The 15,401-nt window shown below is 52.0% G+C and overlaps 1 protein-coding gene across 13 annotated transcripts in view; it reads right to left on the reverse strand.

The window, feature by feature from the left end:
* The window catches only part of TRAF3 (TNF receptor associated factor 3), a 119,126-nt gene that overhangs the window by 6,376 nt on the left and 97,349 nt on the right, over positions 1-15,401 (reverse strand). For 10 of the 13 annotated variants that reach the window (XM_082737502.1, XM_082737501.1, XM_082737504.1 and 7 more), the window contains 5 exons: positions 13,770-13,850; positions 11,009-11,083; positions 9,319-9,411; positions 5,261-5,401; positions 374-548 (listed from right to left, as the gene is read on the reverse strand). In XM_082737502.1, coding sequence (XP_082593628.1) covers positions 374-548; positions 5,261-5,401; positions 9,319-9,411; positions 11,009-11,083; positions 13,770-13,850 — 565 coding nt within the window. The remainder of the gene's footprint in view (positions 1-373; positions 549-5,260; positions 5,402-9,318; positions 9,412-11,008; positions 11,084-13,769; positions 13,851-15,401) is intronic. The other 3 variants (XM_082737495.1, XM_082737494.1, XM_082737496.1) reach the window with 2 other exon arrangements.

The raw sequence follows: 15,401 nt of genomic DNA on the forward strand, positions 1-15,401 counted from the left end.
CGAGGTGTTCACGAGCATGGCCGGGAGCCTCTCCCTCCCACCCTGCAGCCCCCCGCCTCCAACCAGCAAGCCCTGTCCTCGGCCCCGCGTCCACCCTGCACCTCCTCTCCAGCAGGCCGGCGTCCCATGGAGGGGGTGTCCCGGTGGGAGACGTTTCTGTCCCTCACCAAGGCCCCTCTGGCTGGAAAGTCATCACACCTCTGCACACCGACACCTCTCTGGAAACCACTGCTCTAGGGGCTGTGTGCCCCGTGTGCCACTCACCCACCATCTCAAGCCTCCCACCTGGCCGGGCTGCCCAGGCTCCCAAGAACAGACCAGGATGCACGCTGCCCGCCCCAGACCCCTCCCCACCCTCCCCTGCGGCCCCCACCTGTGTTCCGAGCGGCCTGCCCCGCGCTCTTGTCCACGCTCTCCAGCTCGGTCACGCGGTTCTGCAGGGACTCCACGCTGCTCTTCACGCTGTCTGCTTCCTCCCAGCTCTGCCGGAAGGGGCGGATCTCCTTGTCCAGCTCCTTCAGCTTCTCCGCCTGGCTGTCGATCACTCGCTTCCGAACAGAAGGCATCGGAAAGGTAAAACACAGTTAGAAACCTGCAGACGCTGAGCTTCTCCGGTCACACAGCAGCCAGCAAGGGCCAGCAGCCAGCCCTCTGCCAAGAGCCCGCCCCACGCCCACATCTCCCTGGTGGCCCAAACGCATCTCAGGGGACGCAGGGGCCACAGGTCCCTATCCCAGAGGAGGGGACCAAGGCACAGAGAAGTCTCACCCGCCAGCTGCATGGCACGGGGCCCTACACCACTCTGTCCTAGAGTCTCGGGTGCAGGACCCTGGAGCCACACCTATGGGCCTTCTGGAGGTCTGTTTCCTAAAGGACCGAGCCATCTGCAGGGGCCGAACAACGTGCGTCTCCCATGAGGCTGCCTGACCCAGGGCTGGAGGGGTCGCCTTGTCTCTGTGGCTACAGGCAGTGCCCTGGAGTCCTGCTGGGTCCTGAGAGAGAGCAGCCACCACCCTGGCACCTGCACAGGGCTGGCCGCAGGCAGAGCTTGATGGGGGCTCTGCAGAGCCTGGCTGAAATGGAGAGCCGATGCCGAGGAGCAGGGCCGGCTTCCCCCACCGGCACGGCGCTCAGGTCCGGTGCCCGCTGGGCCCAGAAGTATGACGGACAAGCACACGGCTGCAGACGGCCAGGCTGCATTTCACCCTATCTTAATTTAAACAATTCAGCAACCCCTTTTCAGCAGAAACACACAGAACGTGTACAGCAGCAAGCGGAGGGATAAGCCTCACATTCCAGCAGTTTTGAAGGACTGGCGCACCCACCTGCTGGGTAAGCTGGGACCTAAAGGGTTTTGACTTCTTTTTAAGGATTTTATTCATTTACTTGAGGTGGGGGAAGGGCAGAGGCAGAGGGATAAACTGGCTTCCGGCCGAGCAAGGAAGCCTGACCAGGGGCTTGAGCCCAGGACCCCGGGATCATGGCGGGAGCTGAAGGCAGACGCTTAACGGACTGAGCTTCCCGGTGCCCCCAGGGTTTCACTTCTAAAAGGATTCGTATTTTTTGAAGTGCAGCCCATGAAGGCTGGGTGGTCTGGCCCCCAGTGAGGGCCAGTGAGTAACTGGGCCACCTCTGGCCCTGACGGGGGAGTGCCCTGGGGGCTGCTGAGCTCACTTCTCCTTTCGGAAGCCTATTTTTAAATATTTAGTTTCAGCAGCTTTGCTGGCTGTTAATAACCACCAAGGAACAAACACGAGAGGCTTGGGTTACTTTTCTGGGGTAGAAGTACAGGGTCATTCTTCCTCTTCTTTCCAAGAAAACCTGATATTAGCTAACACTGAAAAAGAAAAATGCTTTCTGTAAAGAACACCTCTTCCCACACTGACGTCATTTTGTTTAAATCCATGTGTCTGGAGGCATATTTAATTAGTTCATGAAGTCTGGGCTCTGGGGCAGCACTACCAACCCCCCCGCCCCCTGAGCCATGATGTATTTCTGACAAGCCCCTGCAGGGCTCCCACAACCCTACCCGTCATCGCCACCAGTCGAGGTACTGGGGATACCGGTGCGTTTACGGGGAGGTCGATGGAAACCCTTGTCATCAGTGGCTCTCAGGGAGGCCACTCTGTGGCCTGGTCCTTGTCATCAGTGGTGGCTCTCAGGGAGGCCACTCTGTGGCCTGGTCCTTGTCATCAGTGGTGGCTCTCAGGGAGGCCACTCTGTGGCCTGGTCCTCACTGAGTGAACTGCACGCCGGCCTGGGACAAGCCAGCATCACCCCTCAGCCTCATGCCCGTGGGATAAAATGGGGGTGACACAGAGGGGCCTCCTCCCCAGCACCCGACTGCTGTGCACGGGGCAGTGGGCGCAAAGGCATGTGGTGACCTCAGGGCCAGAACCGTGGGTGTGCAAGGAGGGGAGGGCTGCCGCAGGGGCCCCGGGCGCCGGCTCAGTGACACAGAGTTGGCACATGGGGCTGGGGGCAGGGGAGGCGCATGCACACTTGCACATGGTGTGCACACAGACAAGGTTCCACCAAGGGTGCTCACTTTAAAGGAACACCAGCCCCCCTCGCCCAGCAAGAGACGACGTGGTGGCTCTAAACTCCTCTCCTTTGTGTGCGTGCCGGCGAGCCAAGCGAGCACTTTCTCTGCAGAATGCAGCAAACACGATCTCATTCCTCCCGAGTGGTCTACATGCAGCTGCTGTCATCTTTCTATAAAAATAGACCTTAAATGCAGGTGTAGGCTGCGTGAGAAAAAGAAGCCAGGCGCTGAGAGATGGAACCGACTGCAGGCAAAGTAAATAAATCCTAATCAAAAGGTTCGCTGCCGGAGCGTCAGCCCGTGAGCCTGCGCAGGGAGCACCCGGGGGCTCCACCGCGGTCCCTCTTCCTGCCCCTTGCGCCGCCCAGTCCCTGGGACCTCTGTACCAAATACTGCGCCAAGGGGACCACGCGGGGGGCGGGGGGCGGGGGGAGGCTGGGGAGGGACAGTGCACCTCGTGGCTTCAGCCCCACACCCGGGACTGCAGAACGACCAGCTCCTCTAACCTCTGCCGACAACAGGGACACAAAGTAAGCGGACATCTAGGTGGTCTTAAACACGTTCTTTAAAAAGAAAAATATTAAGAAACTGCCCTTCTTGGGCCAGCAAAAGCAAACACACTCTTGAACTCCACTCCCGCTGGCCAGCTCTAATCACATCCCTGTCCCCGTGTGTACCCGGGGCCCTCAGGAATTCTGCAATCCGTATGTGCTGCCACCGTCCCCAGGGTCTTGGGGTGTCCTGGAGAATCCGACAAGGAAGGTAACAAGTCTGGGGTCACTGTGGTGGTCCCAACGCGCAGGGCTGGGGGGGCAGGGAGGAGGGCAAGGGAGGGGAAGGCGACAGGAAGGCTTTGGGATGAGGAAGGAAGACCGCGGGGCACCAAGAGCCAGGCTCAGGGTGGACGGTGAAGGCTCTGGAGGGACAGTGGCGACGTGCCCCCAGGCCAAGCGTGCTTCACAGACAGCCAGCGCCTCGGGGGGCTAGCCACGGAGGTCATCCACCCACGTTGCCTAAAGACAAAGAGCCCTGACTCTGCGCGCAGGGCCAGCCCCACAGCGAAGCACAGGCTGCCACCTCTGCCATCACACCGTCACCCAGAGGGGTTCAGTCTTCAGAGGCCGCTGGCGGAGGGCGGAGCGCTGTCCCAACGCACTTCGCACTTCGTAAGATCAGGCGTGGCACGCGCAGGCATCTGCATGCCTTTCTCCCCGCCCAGTCTGTTTCCCGCCATGCCTTCCTCTCTGTGGAGAAGAGCAGTGGCGAGTGGCCGCCGTCCTACTTAGGACCCATCAGGGGCACAGACTGGCCGGCTGCTCAGCCCCCACGCTCTGGGCACCAGCAACCTGCTTTCCCCCTTCCTTTCCTAGATAGATCTCAGTTTATTCCATCACCAAAGTGTTCAAATATACATCATACATGGTAGAACGATTAAGCTCTACTAAAAAGTAAATTAAAGTAAGTTCAAATTTTTGACCCCGGGAGAGGGGGAAGTGGCGGAGGCAGGTAGCGTAATCAGAGGTTCCGACAAATGCCCCGATGACCTCATGACGGAGACCCTCACCTTTCTGGTTATAAAGGATGCTGTACAAATGAACCTACTACCTACTCATTCTTCTGTTGCTATTGTTAAGGGGATTTTCCAGTCTAGCTTCAACTTCCGTGTCCTTTCCACGCACGTCCCAGAGCCCCAGGCCCGCAGTTAAGGCTGCCAGTAGCTCGGAGCTGAGTGGGGCCTCCCGAACCACACTCCCACGGACACTCGCCGGCAGGAGGCCTGCTGCTGTTTCACATGACATACTTGTTCTGGCTTGATTCAATACCAGTGACTTTACCTTTCCTAACACAATCTATTATTTCATTGTGTTTTTCCTCGTCTCTGGACAACCACAAGGTTTTAACACAGATGAAATTAATTTAATAAATCGCTATGCCATTCGAGCCACTATGAGTAATCTCTGATGGTAAAATGCAAGGAAAGATATTCTCAAAGACTCCGTGACTCTGAGCTCTTGGAAATAATTTATCTTCCAGATAATTTAAGGAAACACACCTAAGTAAAAGCACTAAAAAGCCATCTTGGAAACACAGTAGTGATTTTTCCATGGGGGGTGTGTGATACACGTGGGAATCAGTGTAACAGACGTACGGCGTGAGGACACTAGTGTGCGGGTAAGATCTGCAGGAACAAGGTACTGGCAAGCACCTGTGCTGATAACAAACGAGAAGCAACATTCTAATGAAGGCTCTTTACCCGATCACCTTTTCTCAGAGCAGCAAAGGTCTGCGCGTTTGCTCTGAGGGACATCTGAATCACTGTGGCTCACCACAGTGGGGTGCGTGTCGCCAGAACACTCAGAACAAAACAGATCGGCTTCACTTCGTTTCAGGAAGTGAGACTTTACACATAACTACTCCTGAACAATATGTAATCTTAAACAATAATAAAAACAGCTAGTTTTTTAAAACGCAGGCTTTAAGTCTGACTTCACCAAGAGCGAATCAAAGACACAGAGGAGAGCCAGTGGGCTTGCTCTCCAGGGAAAAGTGGGGAAGAAACAGTGGCCCAGGTCCTCAGTCTACACTTCAGAGAAACAGGCCGTCTGTTTAACAAAGGTCAGGGCTTTTGCTCAAACAGCTCCCTGAGAAAGTCGAGAAGGAGAACACAGACACGCTCCTCACCCTTTGATCCAGCCACCATCTTAAACTTCTTACCTGTAAATGAAGTATTTTGGATTCATTATTTCGGAGCATTTCCTTTTGTCTCTCAATTTCAATTTCAAAGCTACATATCTGATTGTGCAAACTTTGTATGCTCTTGTTTTTCTCTACACTTTCGTTCTGTAGCAAGGAAACCTGAAAAAGAAATTCTTGAATTAAGGAAACAAAAAGTGGTTTTATTAATTAATGACAATTACAATGACAGTACTTGCATTTTCACAATACAGGCCCTCTACTAGCTCCCCGGAGGAAGCTCCAGGGGACAAAAATCCCTTTCCACAGGAAACGGAAGTCCTGGTAACGAACAGGAAACCCTACACTCTGTGCCCCGGTAAAGAACTGCGGTGAGGCAAAGCCCAGAAGTAGCCGCCTTTCAGAACGAACGGGACATGCTTTCCACAGTTTTTGCTGAAAAATAAACCTTCTACCAGAGTGGCTTTCAAACTGACCAGGAGACACGTTCTCACCTCTCACCCCGCGTATACAGACGTGTGTGTTTGTGTGTACCCAAGAAACGGGTATCCCAAAACTATCCTCGCCCTAGTCATTTCCATGTGTCCTGATACTTTCTTTTTTATTCTATTTTACTTTAAAAAGAACTAGTTGCAGCCCAGTGAATTATCTCACTTCCACCAGTGGGCCTTCTTCTGAACTTTGGAAAGCTCTCCCAACACAAGGGGAAAGCACAGAGAGAATCACAAAGCTACGTTCGTGCTTCACTTACTCCTTCAGGCTGACGAGCCCTGCAGCAGAGACCCGGAGCTGCGGAGCCCGTGTGCCCGGCCTGTGGCCCAAGAAGACCTTCCAGGAAACCGAGTATATAAAGACAGGCAACACCATGTCAGCCCAGGAAGGGCCTGCTGGGGAGCAGTTCTAAACCCACTACGGACCTTTTCAAAAATCTCTTTCTAGGAAATAACTAGCTCCCAAGAACCCATTTAACTTGGTCTTAAAAGCCCCCGGGTGAGGAGTCCGCGCGCAAGTCTGACAAGGCCACCTTCTCACCAGACTTCTGCATGGGGCTCTCTGGCCCTTGGAAAGGTCTCTCTCCCAACAGATGCGCCTATGCGGGGACTGGGCTGTGGCCCCCGAAGACGGCAGGCTCCCTGGGGAATGCTGTGACACCTCCACTCAGATGTGCCCCCCGAATACCAGCCAACACCTGATGCGATGGCCCAAAGCCATCCCAGGACAGACCTGGGTGTGGTAAAGCACGGATTCCTAACGTCCCTGCCAAGAACCTGCCTAAACACAGGCAATCAGGCAGCGCCCAGGACACAGTCTGCTTCACTTTAGAACAAATGCCTATTTACTGAGGAACACGAAATCTGCAATGTCTCACAGGCAAAAGAACTTGTCACTTGCCTAGCATGTCACTCAGCACCCATGGACTTTCCTCTGAAATATACGCTTCCGCCCCTGGACTCCCACAGGCGATACAGACGGGCCACGGGCCCTTCCTGCAGGCGGGTCTGCCTTTCCCAAAGCGATGGCTCACTCATTCCCATCTCTAAAGCCGGACACGATTCCCAGACTCTTTAGTCTCATATCCAGAAAAAAGAAATAGCCTGCATGCATGCCAATGATTTTGATTAAAAATCTTGGTAATATTTCCAGAAACAATGGCCATTTTCCCCCTACACCAAAACAAGCGACCTGAGGATGGACAGAAGCACCTCACATGAATGAGCACATGTTACGTCATATTAAACGCTTAACTTCTTGATTTAGGGACCTCCCTAATGTAAACATTTACTTATTTCTTTTAGTCAAAGAATCCAACTCCTGGACCCTGCAGAACCCAGCTCTCACCCGTCCACCACGTAGACATGACGTGTATGGGCAAGTCTACCTGGCAGGTGTGTTTCCAAGAAGACAGCAGAACGTTCCCAAGGCAGATGAACGCAGGAGTCCCCGGTCCTTCCCCAAGGCCCTCCTCACCGAGAACAACATTTACTGCAGCCTGCTTTGGTGGGGCACTCTGTAGTTCCCTGTAAGCTCCCCTAACTCGGAAGATGGGTGCTCTCAAGTCCACATTTTACAAAACAGCGTATCCTTAATTCGACATGAATGTGATGGGTCGGGGTTTTGAACCGACTCAAACATGCTGTTTTCCACTACACGTGAACAAAATAACCCAAGAGATTCCAGCTGAGTAACTGTATAACGGAAAATAGACCCCATGCTCGGAGGAGAGATGTATCTCCGTTCTGTGTCTGGTCTTCGCCTCTGGGCCCAGTGAAGACACAGGCCCCTCCGCTGAGCGCAAACACCAGGCACGGCCCGGCTCGCGGTCCTAACGGCGCGCGGGGTCACTCTGCGGGCAGAGACCGGGAGGGGCGGAGGGGGCGAGGACGTCGGGTGCGCTGCTGCAGCGCGTGGCAGCGCGTCCCGCCCTCGCAGGTGACAGGCCGCGTCCGCACGGGGTGTTCGCGGGCCGGGAAGCCGCGGGGCCGGGCACCTCCAGGGACGCACACGCCGCCGTGCCGGGGAGCGAGGCCACCGCCGCGGGGGGTGGGGGCGCATCACTACTGCCGGGGTCACCCTGCACCCGCGCCGCGGGGCTCGGCTCTGGGGGCAGCCTGGGCTCCGGGGACAGACTCGCGGGCACCTTCCCCGACGGCCCGCGGGCGGCCCCGCGTCACACCCGCGCACGCGCACTGGGGCGCAATCAGCGCATCTTCAGCGAGAGAGAACCTGTCCCCTAAGTGAGAAGCCGAGTGCACGAGAGGCAGAGAACCCTGCCGTCGGCGCCTACCGTTTTTAAAAAGCAGAAACAACACATTCTTCAAACCGAGGGGAAGACTTTCGTAAACCATCGTTAGCTCAGAGCGAGTACTGTGTGTCCCTGCGGAAGTCACAAACGACTCCTCACACACAGTCCGTGTCACCAGTGAAGGGGACCCTCCCGCTGCCGCACCTGCACTCGCACGTGTGACCAGCCCTTCCGTCGCTTCTCACCTTCAGCATCAACATTCGTATTGAAAGAGCTACTTTATGTCAGCGTTCACACAAGTCTTCTGATTAACAACGTTGGACTTGTTCAAACACATTCTGTTTTTAAATTGGTTGGATTTCATGCCAGAAACAAGGTATTCAAATCTCTGCAAATCTTTAGAAGATAAACATCAGTCCTACCGGCCGCTCTAATTCACCTCGTGCCCTCCCGCTGCAAACTCTCCACCAATGCTTCCTGAATACTGAAGTGTTTCTGTTTTTGTACAGAAGCCACAGTGAGAGATCCTGTCACAACTTCTCTATCAGTTCTCCGAGGTTTTCACGTTTTCCTCATGAACAGAAGGCCTGGCCTAGGGGAGCACCGCGGAGGGAGAACTCCCGGGGAAGAAGTACCACATGGGGGAGGCGCCTGCTAAGGGGGTGGCAGCCCCCACCACACAGGCCCCCTGAGAAGCAGCCCAGCTGGAGGACAAGTGCCCCTGCACCCGGCTTCCACAAAGCATCCGGTGAGGAAATTGACAGTAACACCCGTGGCGGGCAGCATCGCTCAGAAAAGACAAAGAACTGTGAAGCACGTAACCCCGGTCACCTTCCAGACTGGGAGTCAGCAGACTTTTTCTGCAAAGAGCCAGAGGGCAAACATTTTGGGCTGTGAGGTCCGTACAGTTTCTGTCTCACTCCTAAACTCTGCAAAAGCAGCCATGGACAACAGGGAAGTGAATGAGTATGGCTGCATTCCAATAAAACTTACTTACAAAAAGACGAGGCTGATGGGGAGAGATGGGGAGGTTTGGCAGTCTGAGAATCCCCACTCTAGGTCAATGCTAAGTTAACCACAATGTGATTTAGGAAAAAAAAGGCGGAGGGTGGGCACTGCATGCTTGCTTGGCAATTAACAAACAAAGAACAAACACACACAAATGCCTTCATTTATGAGCTCAAGGTCATGTGAAAAGAAATGTACTTTTTGGACATTCTCTTGATACTGTTTCTTTTATCCAAAACCATTAGTAACTATAAAATAGATTTTCTTCTTTAAATAATTTGAAGAAATGATTAAAAGCCAACAAAAGCGAGAAGCAGTCTGGCGTTACCTTTTTCTCTAGAGAGTTACTCCACTCTTTCAGTAAGTTGACGTGCTGCACCGCGGAGCTGGCCTCGTGGGCCTTAATCTGCTGGTTTGTCCCCTGCGAGAACAGAGACGCAGTGCATTAAGCCATCACTCCATCATGGAGCGCAGCAAGACTAACACATGACCTAACCCCAGTGCTACACACAGAGGGGAGCCCTGCTCTTGCACGGCTAGCGGGCGGTCTCCACGCCTTTGAGGGGCAGCGCTTGGCGGCGCCCGCTCTGCCGAGTGCAGGTGGGGAGGCTGGCAAGACAAACAGCCTGCAAGTCTACAGCGAGCTCAAGCTCATGCTCTTTACTCCTCCAACTTCTTACCAAGCGCCTTCTCATCTGCATTTCATATTTGTAATGCCCAGAAATTAACTCTTAAACCTCTCACTTTTGTTCTTTTATAAATTTTTCCTTAAAGCTACAAATGGGAAATGTGCAGACACCTGCAGTTACAGCTAGGCAGTGCTACAATAATCTAGTGAGCGAACATGTAGTCAAAGTGGCATTCTAAATAATCTTCTAGAATATTAATTTATTAGGGAAAAATACTGCATTAGAAAACGTATTGCTCCTCACTGTTCTAAGTATACTTGGAAAGTTACATACAAAACATAAATAATCTACAGAGTACATAAGATGGAGACCACATCAGTAATAAGCACATGAAATAGTACTTTGTATATGCAAGGAAATAATCCATATGGAAATATAATTTGTTTTGGGATTAGAAATTAAGAAGCCACAAATAGCATTTTAATGATCTCCAAAACACATACTCTGTACATAGAATATTCATATATATATGTTGATATAAGTACCGCTCTATATAAACATATATATACACATACACAGAATGAATGGAACTACATACGACATAACAGTGGTGAGCGCTCCGTCTCGTTAAGAGACGGAGACAAAGGGTGGGCTACAGTCACTCTCAGGGCTCTTTACTTTCTAAGAAAATACTGAGTTGCCAGTATCTCTGTACTGATTTCATAACAATGTATTGGTAATACACAAAATTAAATATAAAATACTTTAATTGTAATAGATACTGCCCTCTGATCAGTTTTAAAATTGAGACACACATTTCAATGAAACTCAGTTCAAATTCACTAGCAATCTCAGACGTGTTAAAAAACAAAAAACCCCAGACACAGGTTTCTGGCAGCCTGAGTGTGGTGGTGACAGAGACGCCCTCTCCACACGGCTGCTCCACGAGGGGTGGCAGAGATGCCACAGGACACACGAGCGCGGTCCTCACAGCTGTGTACTGATGCACACGCCGCCCAACCGTGTCTGGCTTGACATGCACTTACATTCAAGTACTCGCTCCAATTCCACAGCCATCTCTCCAGAACCGCCCCCACGACTGTCAGTCCTGTTTGTCCCACTGCCTAGCCGGTTTCAGATGGAGTCGTTCTGCTAACGCCCTGACTTCCTTCTCAGCACCGGTGTCCTCCTCAGGTCTCAGAACACCACGGGCATGGAAAGCGAGCACCCACGGCAGCTGCATGTGGCTTTCGCCACCCATGCAGCACGGTGACTCGGCTCCATGACAAAGACTACAGGTCCAGAACTTGCATGTTAAGATGTTAAGATAGTAACTTTCTCTCATGGCAGAATGTCAGTGACCGGGAAGGACAAATGGTGGATACTGACCTGAAAAACGCAGCCATAGCGCTTAAAACTACAGGTGCTGGGGGCATTGACACACTCTGACAAGTGTGCACTCAACTGCAACGGGAAAGAGACGTGAGTTGTGGCACAAGCGTCTGCATGAAAATGTTCAAACACATTAAGGGCACAGAGAGCATCTGGTTTGTACTGTCCCGAAGGGGGCTTATCAGCTACGGGTGTGTGTACACCACCTGCTTCCTGGGCTCAAGGCAGTAAATTTACACTACTGTCACGGGTATACACATATATACGCCAATATACAGAAATACGGTTACTGTAACATTTCTTAAACCTACAGTTTCTTTAGAACAAATTATTCAAAATGTGACATGCCGTCTGCAGCGCCAGCATTTTAAAAAGAAAGGGAGAAACGTAAACTGAAATGAACATTTAAAGACTATAAACAAAAGTTGCATGAAACACAAAAAAGAGAAAGCATTCAGGATGTAACTGGGTCACACACCTAATATACGGTACACAAAAATAAATATATTTTGGAAGCAAGCTTACACGATGTACCATTACTCTCAATACTCAAGATAACAAGATGAGTTTTTCCTTCTTCTGGAAAGACTTTTTTTCCCTCTGAGTGCCCATAAACCCATGTAGCCTCTCACAGATCGCTAAGGTCACTCTAACAATCTTAATATTGTCACATCTAATTGGTAGAAGCAAATTAAGAGAGATCAGGAGAGGATAACTCCTTGTACAAGGAAAAACCCCTTTGTTCAGCTTAAATATTGGCAAATTGTCAAATAAAAACCACTTATGATACCCCCTCCAGAGAAAAGGGAATTGAAACATCTACATTTTAAAGACATAATACTACTCATTAGGCTGATAGGATTTAAGGACAGCTTCTTCTTTTATTGAAGAAATTCTCATCAGGAAACTCTAAGGATAGATCTTCTTTATAGAGAACAATTAGACCCTGAATTAGGAGAGGGGGTGTCTAAGCGCACTGCAGAGCTGGGCGCGCGTTTTTCTGTGTACACACACATTCCCAGAGGCTCCTGGGCCTGGCCACTATACACCAGCACAAAAAGCTCCTGAGTCTTTCCCCTTTAGGTCAGTACTTAGGACAGGGAGGAGAGGAGAGTAGGCCTGTGGCGAGGGCTGCAGAGAAGGGCCACAGTCCCGGGGAGCCTATGGGTCAAGCTCTGTGGAAGGTCTCTGAGCCATGGCAGACCACGGTGGTCACAATTCTAGCAGACCAGCACACTGGCCACGAAGCTCTGGCCGGCACCTGGAGGAACGCGCCCAAAAGGGAGAGCCCAGGTGACTGGCAGAGAGACATAGCATGAGACCATGCGTAGTAATGTCACCTTCGAAGTTTTAAGATCTACTTTTTCAGGCCAGTGCTATGATCATGAACCTATCCAGCCAGCGCCTCTGGTATTAAAATCAGGGACACAGGGGTCTGATGTCATTTTCATTGGGCCACTGTTAATTCAGGGTCACGCTTTCTCCTAAACTGGCTCATTATCATTCCTCTTAGAGCCTTTATCATGCTCCCTTACAGGAGCTTAGGAAAAGAGGCAAGGATAATTTATAGACCAGTAGCATCATTTACCAGAAACCCAAGATAAATGCAGGTTTAAAGATTTTTAAAAGAAAAATAACTTAGAGGCAAATGGAGTTAGCTTCTGTCGCTAATTCAGGTAGCCCTGACTGAAAATTCTGGAAAGCGTATAAAACCCTGGTGATCCCTTCAATGCTGTAGACGCGTCGCCCATTCGCTTCAGCAGAGGGATTTCCTAGTTGTGGAAATCCATGCGTGTCTCCTGCCACTCCCAGAGGCACACTACAGGTCTGGGGCCATGATCGCCCAGGAAGACCCTGCCCTGGCCTAGCAGAGTACCTTCCTGGGAGGACATGCTCTGGCCGAAAGGGGTTCTGGGGGTCTTCTCTGTACCCTGTGTCCCTGGCTCCAGGCCCACAGAGGTCCTCTTGCTCAGTGGGGATATAAGACACCAACCCTCACCTCGCCAATGTTCAGGGGTAAAACTCCAGGCTGTTGCAAAGGCTGAGGGGAGCAGCCTCCTTAGATGAGAGCACCCGGGCCTGAGGGACCTGTGGGGGGACCAGGGGGCACAGGAGCCCCAGGTGCTCCCCAAACAGCAATCAAAGAAGCTCCAGATCAGGACCAGGTGGCAAACCATTTAAGAAACCTTGGAATTTCTCCATCTGGATATATCCTGATCAAATTAAATTCATGTAAATCAACCTGGCTTAAAGAAAGCATGCCCAAGGGCAGCGTGAGACACATGACCTCTGGGGAGGCTCCACTGGGCCCTGCTAGCTGATCCCTGAAATGTGGGGAACGCCTCCAGGCCCGTCTGCTCCCCAGCACCAACCCTGCACAGTATACACAGCCAAGCGGGTCAGCAGTGTCTGTAACATCATTTATTTTGTGATCATCTTATAGGAATCCCTATTTTACAGATTATAAAATGGATTTTTTTAGAACCTACAAGGTTATGACCTTTGCTTGCACTGTACTTCATTTTCTCAGTTCTTAACCATATTTTGCTCTGAATTTAACCACTCTGTAGCATTTATTTGCTTGCTTGTGAAATTTTTGATGCCCCAAAATAGCATGAGGATCTCTGTTGTCTTTCTACATATCACTCTCGTGCTCCATGAAAACCTTCGACTTCAGCTACTGGGGAAGGACAGAGTGTCAGGCTGCTAGTCCTGAGGCTGTCACCAGCTCCTCCGCAGGCCTGGCCATGCCCCTTACCTCACTCCTCAGCAGGGTCTGGACACTGCACTTATGGGGGCAGGACACCACCACACAGGGACACTCCGTGTCTTCATGTTTCTGGAGGAAAAAGAGAAAGCGTCGTCAACTTTGAGACACACCACCTGCCTTCCCTCAGATGCCACCGGTATCTGCAATGTCACCATGAACCACCACAGGGCACTCCACTCCCTGGCCCGGTTTCCCTGGCTCCTGACGCATTCGGGGAGTCCTCACGCTTGAAGTCTGAGAGCCAAAACAGAAGGCATCTTGGGAGATCCACCCCAGTCTGACAGGTGAGGGCCACGTGAGGGGGCACTGGTGTGGGGGGAGGGAGCCCGGAGCGGCGCCCACCAGGAATCGCCCATCTGTGTGGATGCCACCCTGGGCCATGGGCATCTGCAGACTTGGCCCTGTGGCTGCTCGCACAGCAGCCCAGGGTCCAGACTCTGTTTGCTGGAGAAACGGGTGGTTTTCCTTTGGCTTCTCAGGTTTGGATCTGGAAATGATGCTTTTCCAACACCTGCAAACAGCACGAGCCACTGGGTATTTAAATTACTGCCCTGGAATTTTACTAGGTTGTCTATAATGCATGGAAACTAGGGACAAATTCTGGTGTAGCCCTTCTTTGGATGGTATACATTTCAACTCTGCAGGGCCTGGATGAGACTACCGTTCGGCCCATGCCACAGGCACCTGCTGGACGGATGTCTGTTCAGTAGCAGTTACAGGGAGAGCTGGTCACCAGGACATCAATTCCAAGAGCCCTGGAGAGCATCACCAGACACATGACAAAGGGCCACAAGACAGGCCTGTAACTGCAGGCCATGCAACACAACTTGTGGGACAGGCTCCTGGAGGCTACATCACCGAGCAAGAATGAACTTGGTGCTGTTTTCCTTATGACCCTGGGATACTTCTGATTCTCATCTGGCTTTTTCAGATTAGGGCCTCCACAGTCATGCTGCTGTGACGGTGAAGGATGGGGGTGTGGGAGAGTGGGGGACATAGCCGAGAGTCTCAGTCCGACTAGGCAGGCACAGTGCGGGCCAAGGGCAACGAGGGCCCAGGTGAGACACCAGGCACGCACTCAGCTTTCTTCGGTGTGTTCCGAAGCTCGGGTAGGGTATGTAGTCCAGAGATGGCTCTGCTCCTGGGCTTGGGCCTCAGAGGCCTGCAGAGCCCTCAGAGGGCAAGTCCACAACTGCTCGGAGCTCAGTAGAAAGTACCTGACTGGACTGAGCTTACCAGCAGGCCTCCCATAAAAGGCACCATATTTAGGGCAGGGGGACAGCGGGCAGTGGCACTGGCTTTCTATTCTGCCTGGCTGTGCTCAGAATCCCCAAGTTCCCAGGTGCCACCAAGTCTAGGCTTTGTCTATATTTCTTCCCTTTTTTTTTTTTTTTAAAGATTTTATTTATTTAAATAAACAAATAAGAGAGACACCACTAGAGAGGGAACACAGGCAAGGGGCGTGGCAGAGGAAGAAACAGGCTTCCCGCCAAGCAGGGAGCCAGACAGACGCTTTAAGGACTGAGCCACCCAGGCATCCCAGGGCTTTGTCTTTCTGTGGAAAACCCTGGGCAAATGGCCTCACCTCCCTGCCTGATCTGTAACTCGGGGGAGTGGCTG

Source organism: Mustela nivalis, assembly GCF_964662115.1.
Source record: "Mustela nivalis genome assembly, chromosome: 6".
Classification (NCBI taxonomy): domain Eukaryota; kingdom Metazoa; phylum Chordata; class Mammalia; order Carnivora; family Mustelidae; genus Mustela; species Mustela nivalis.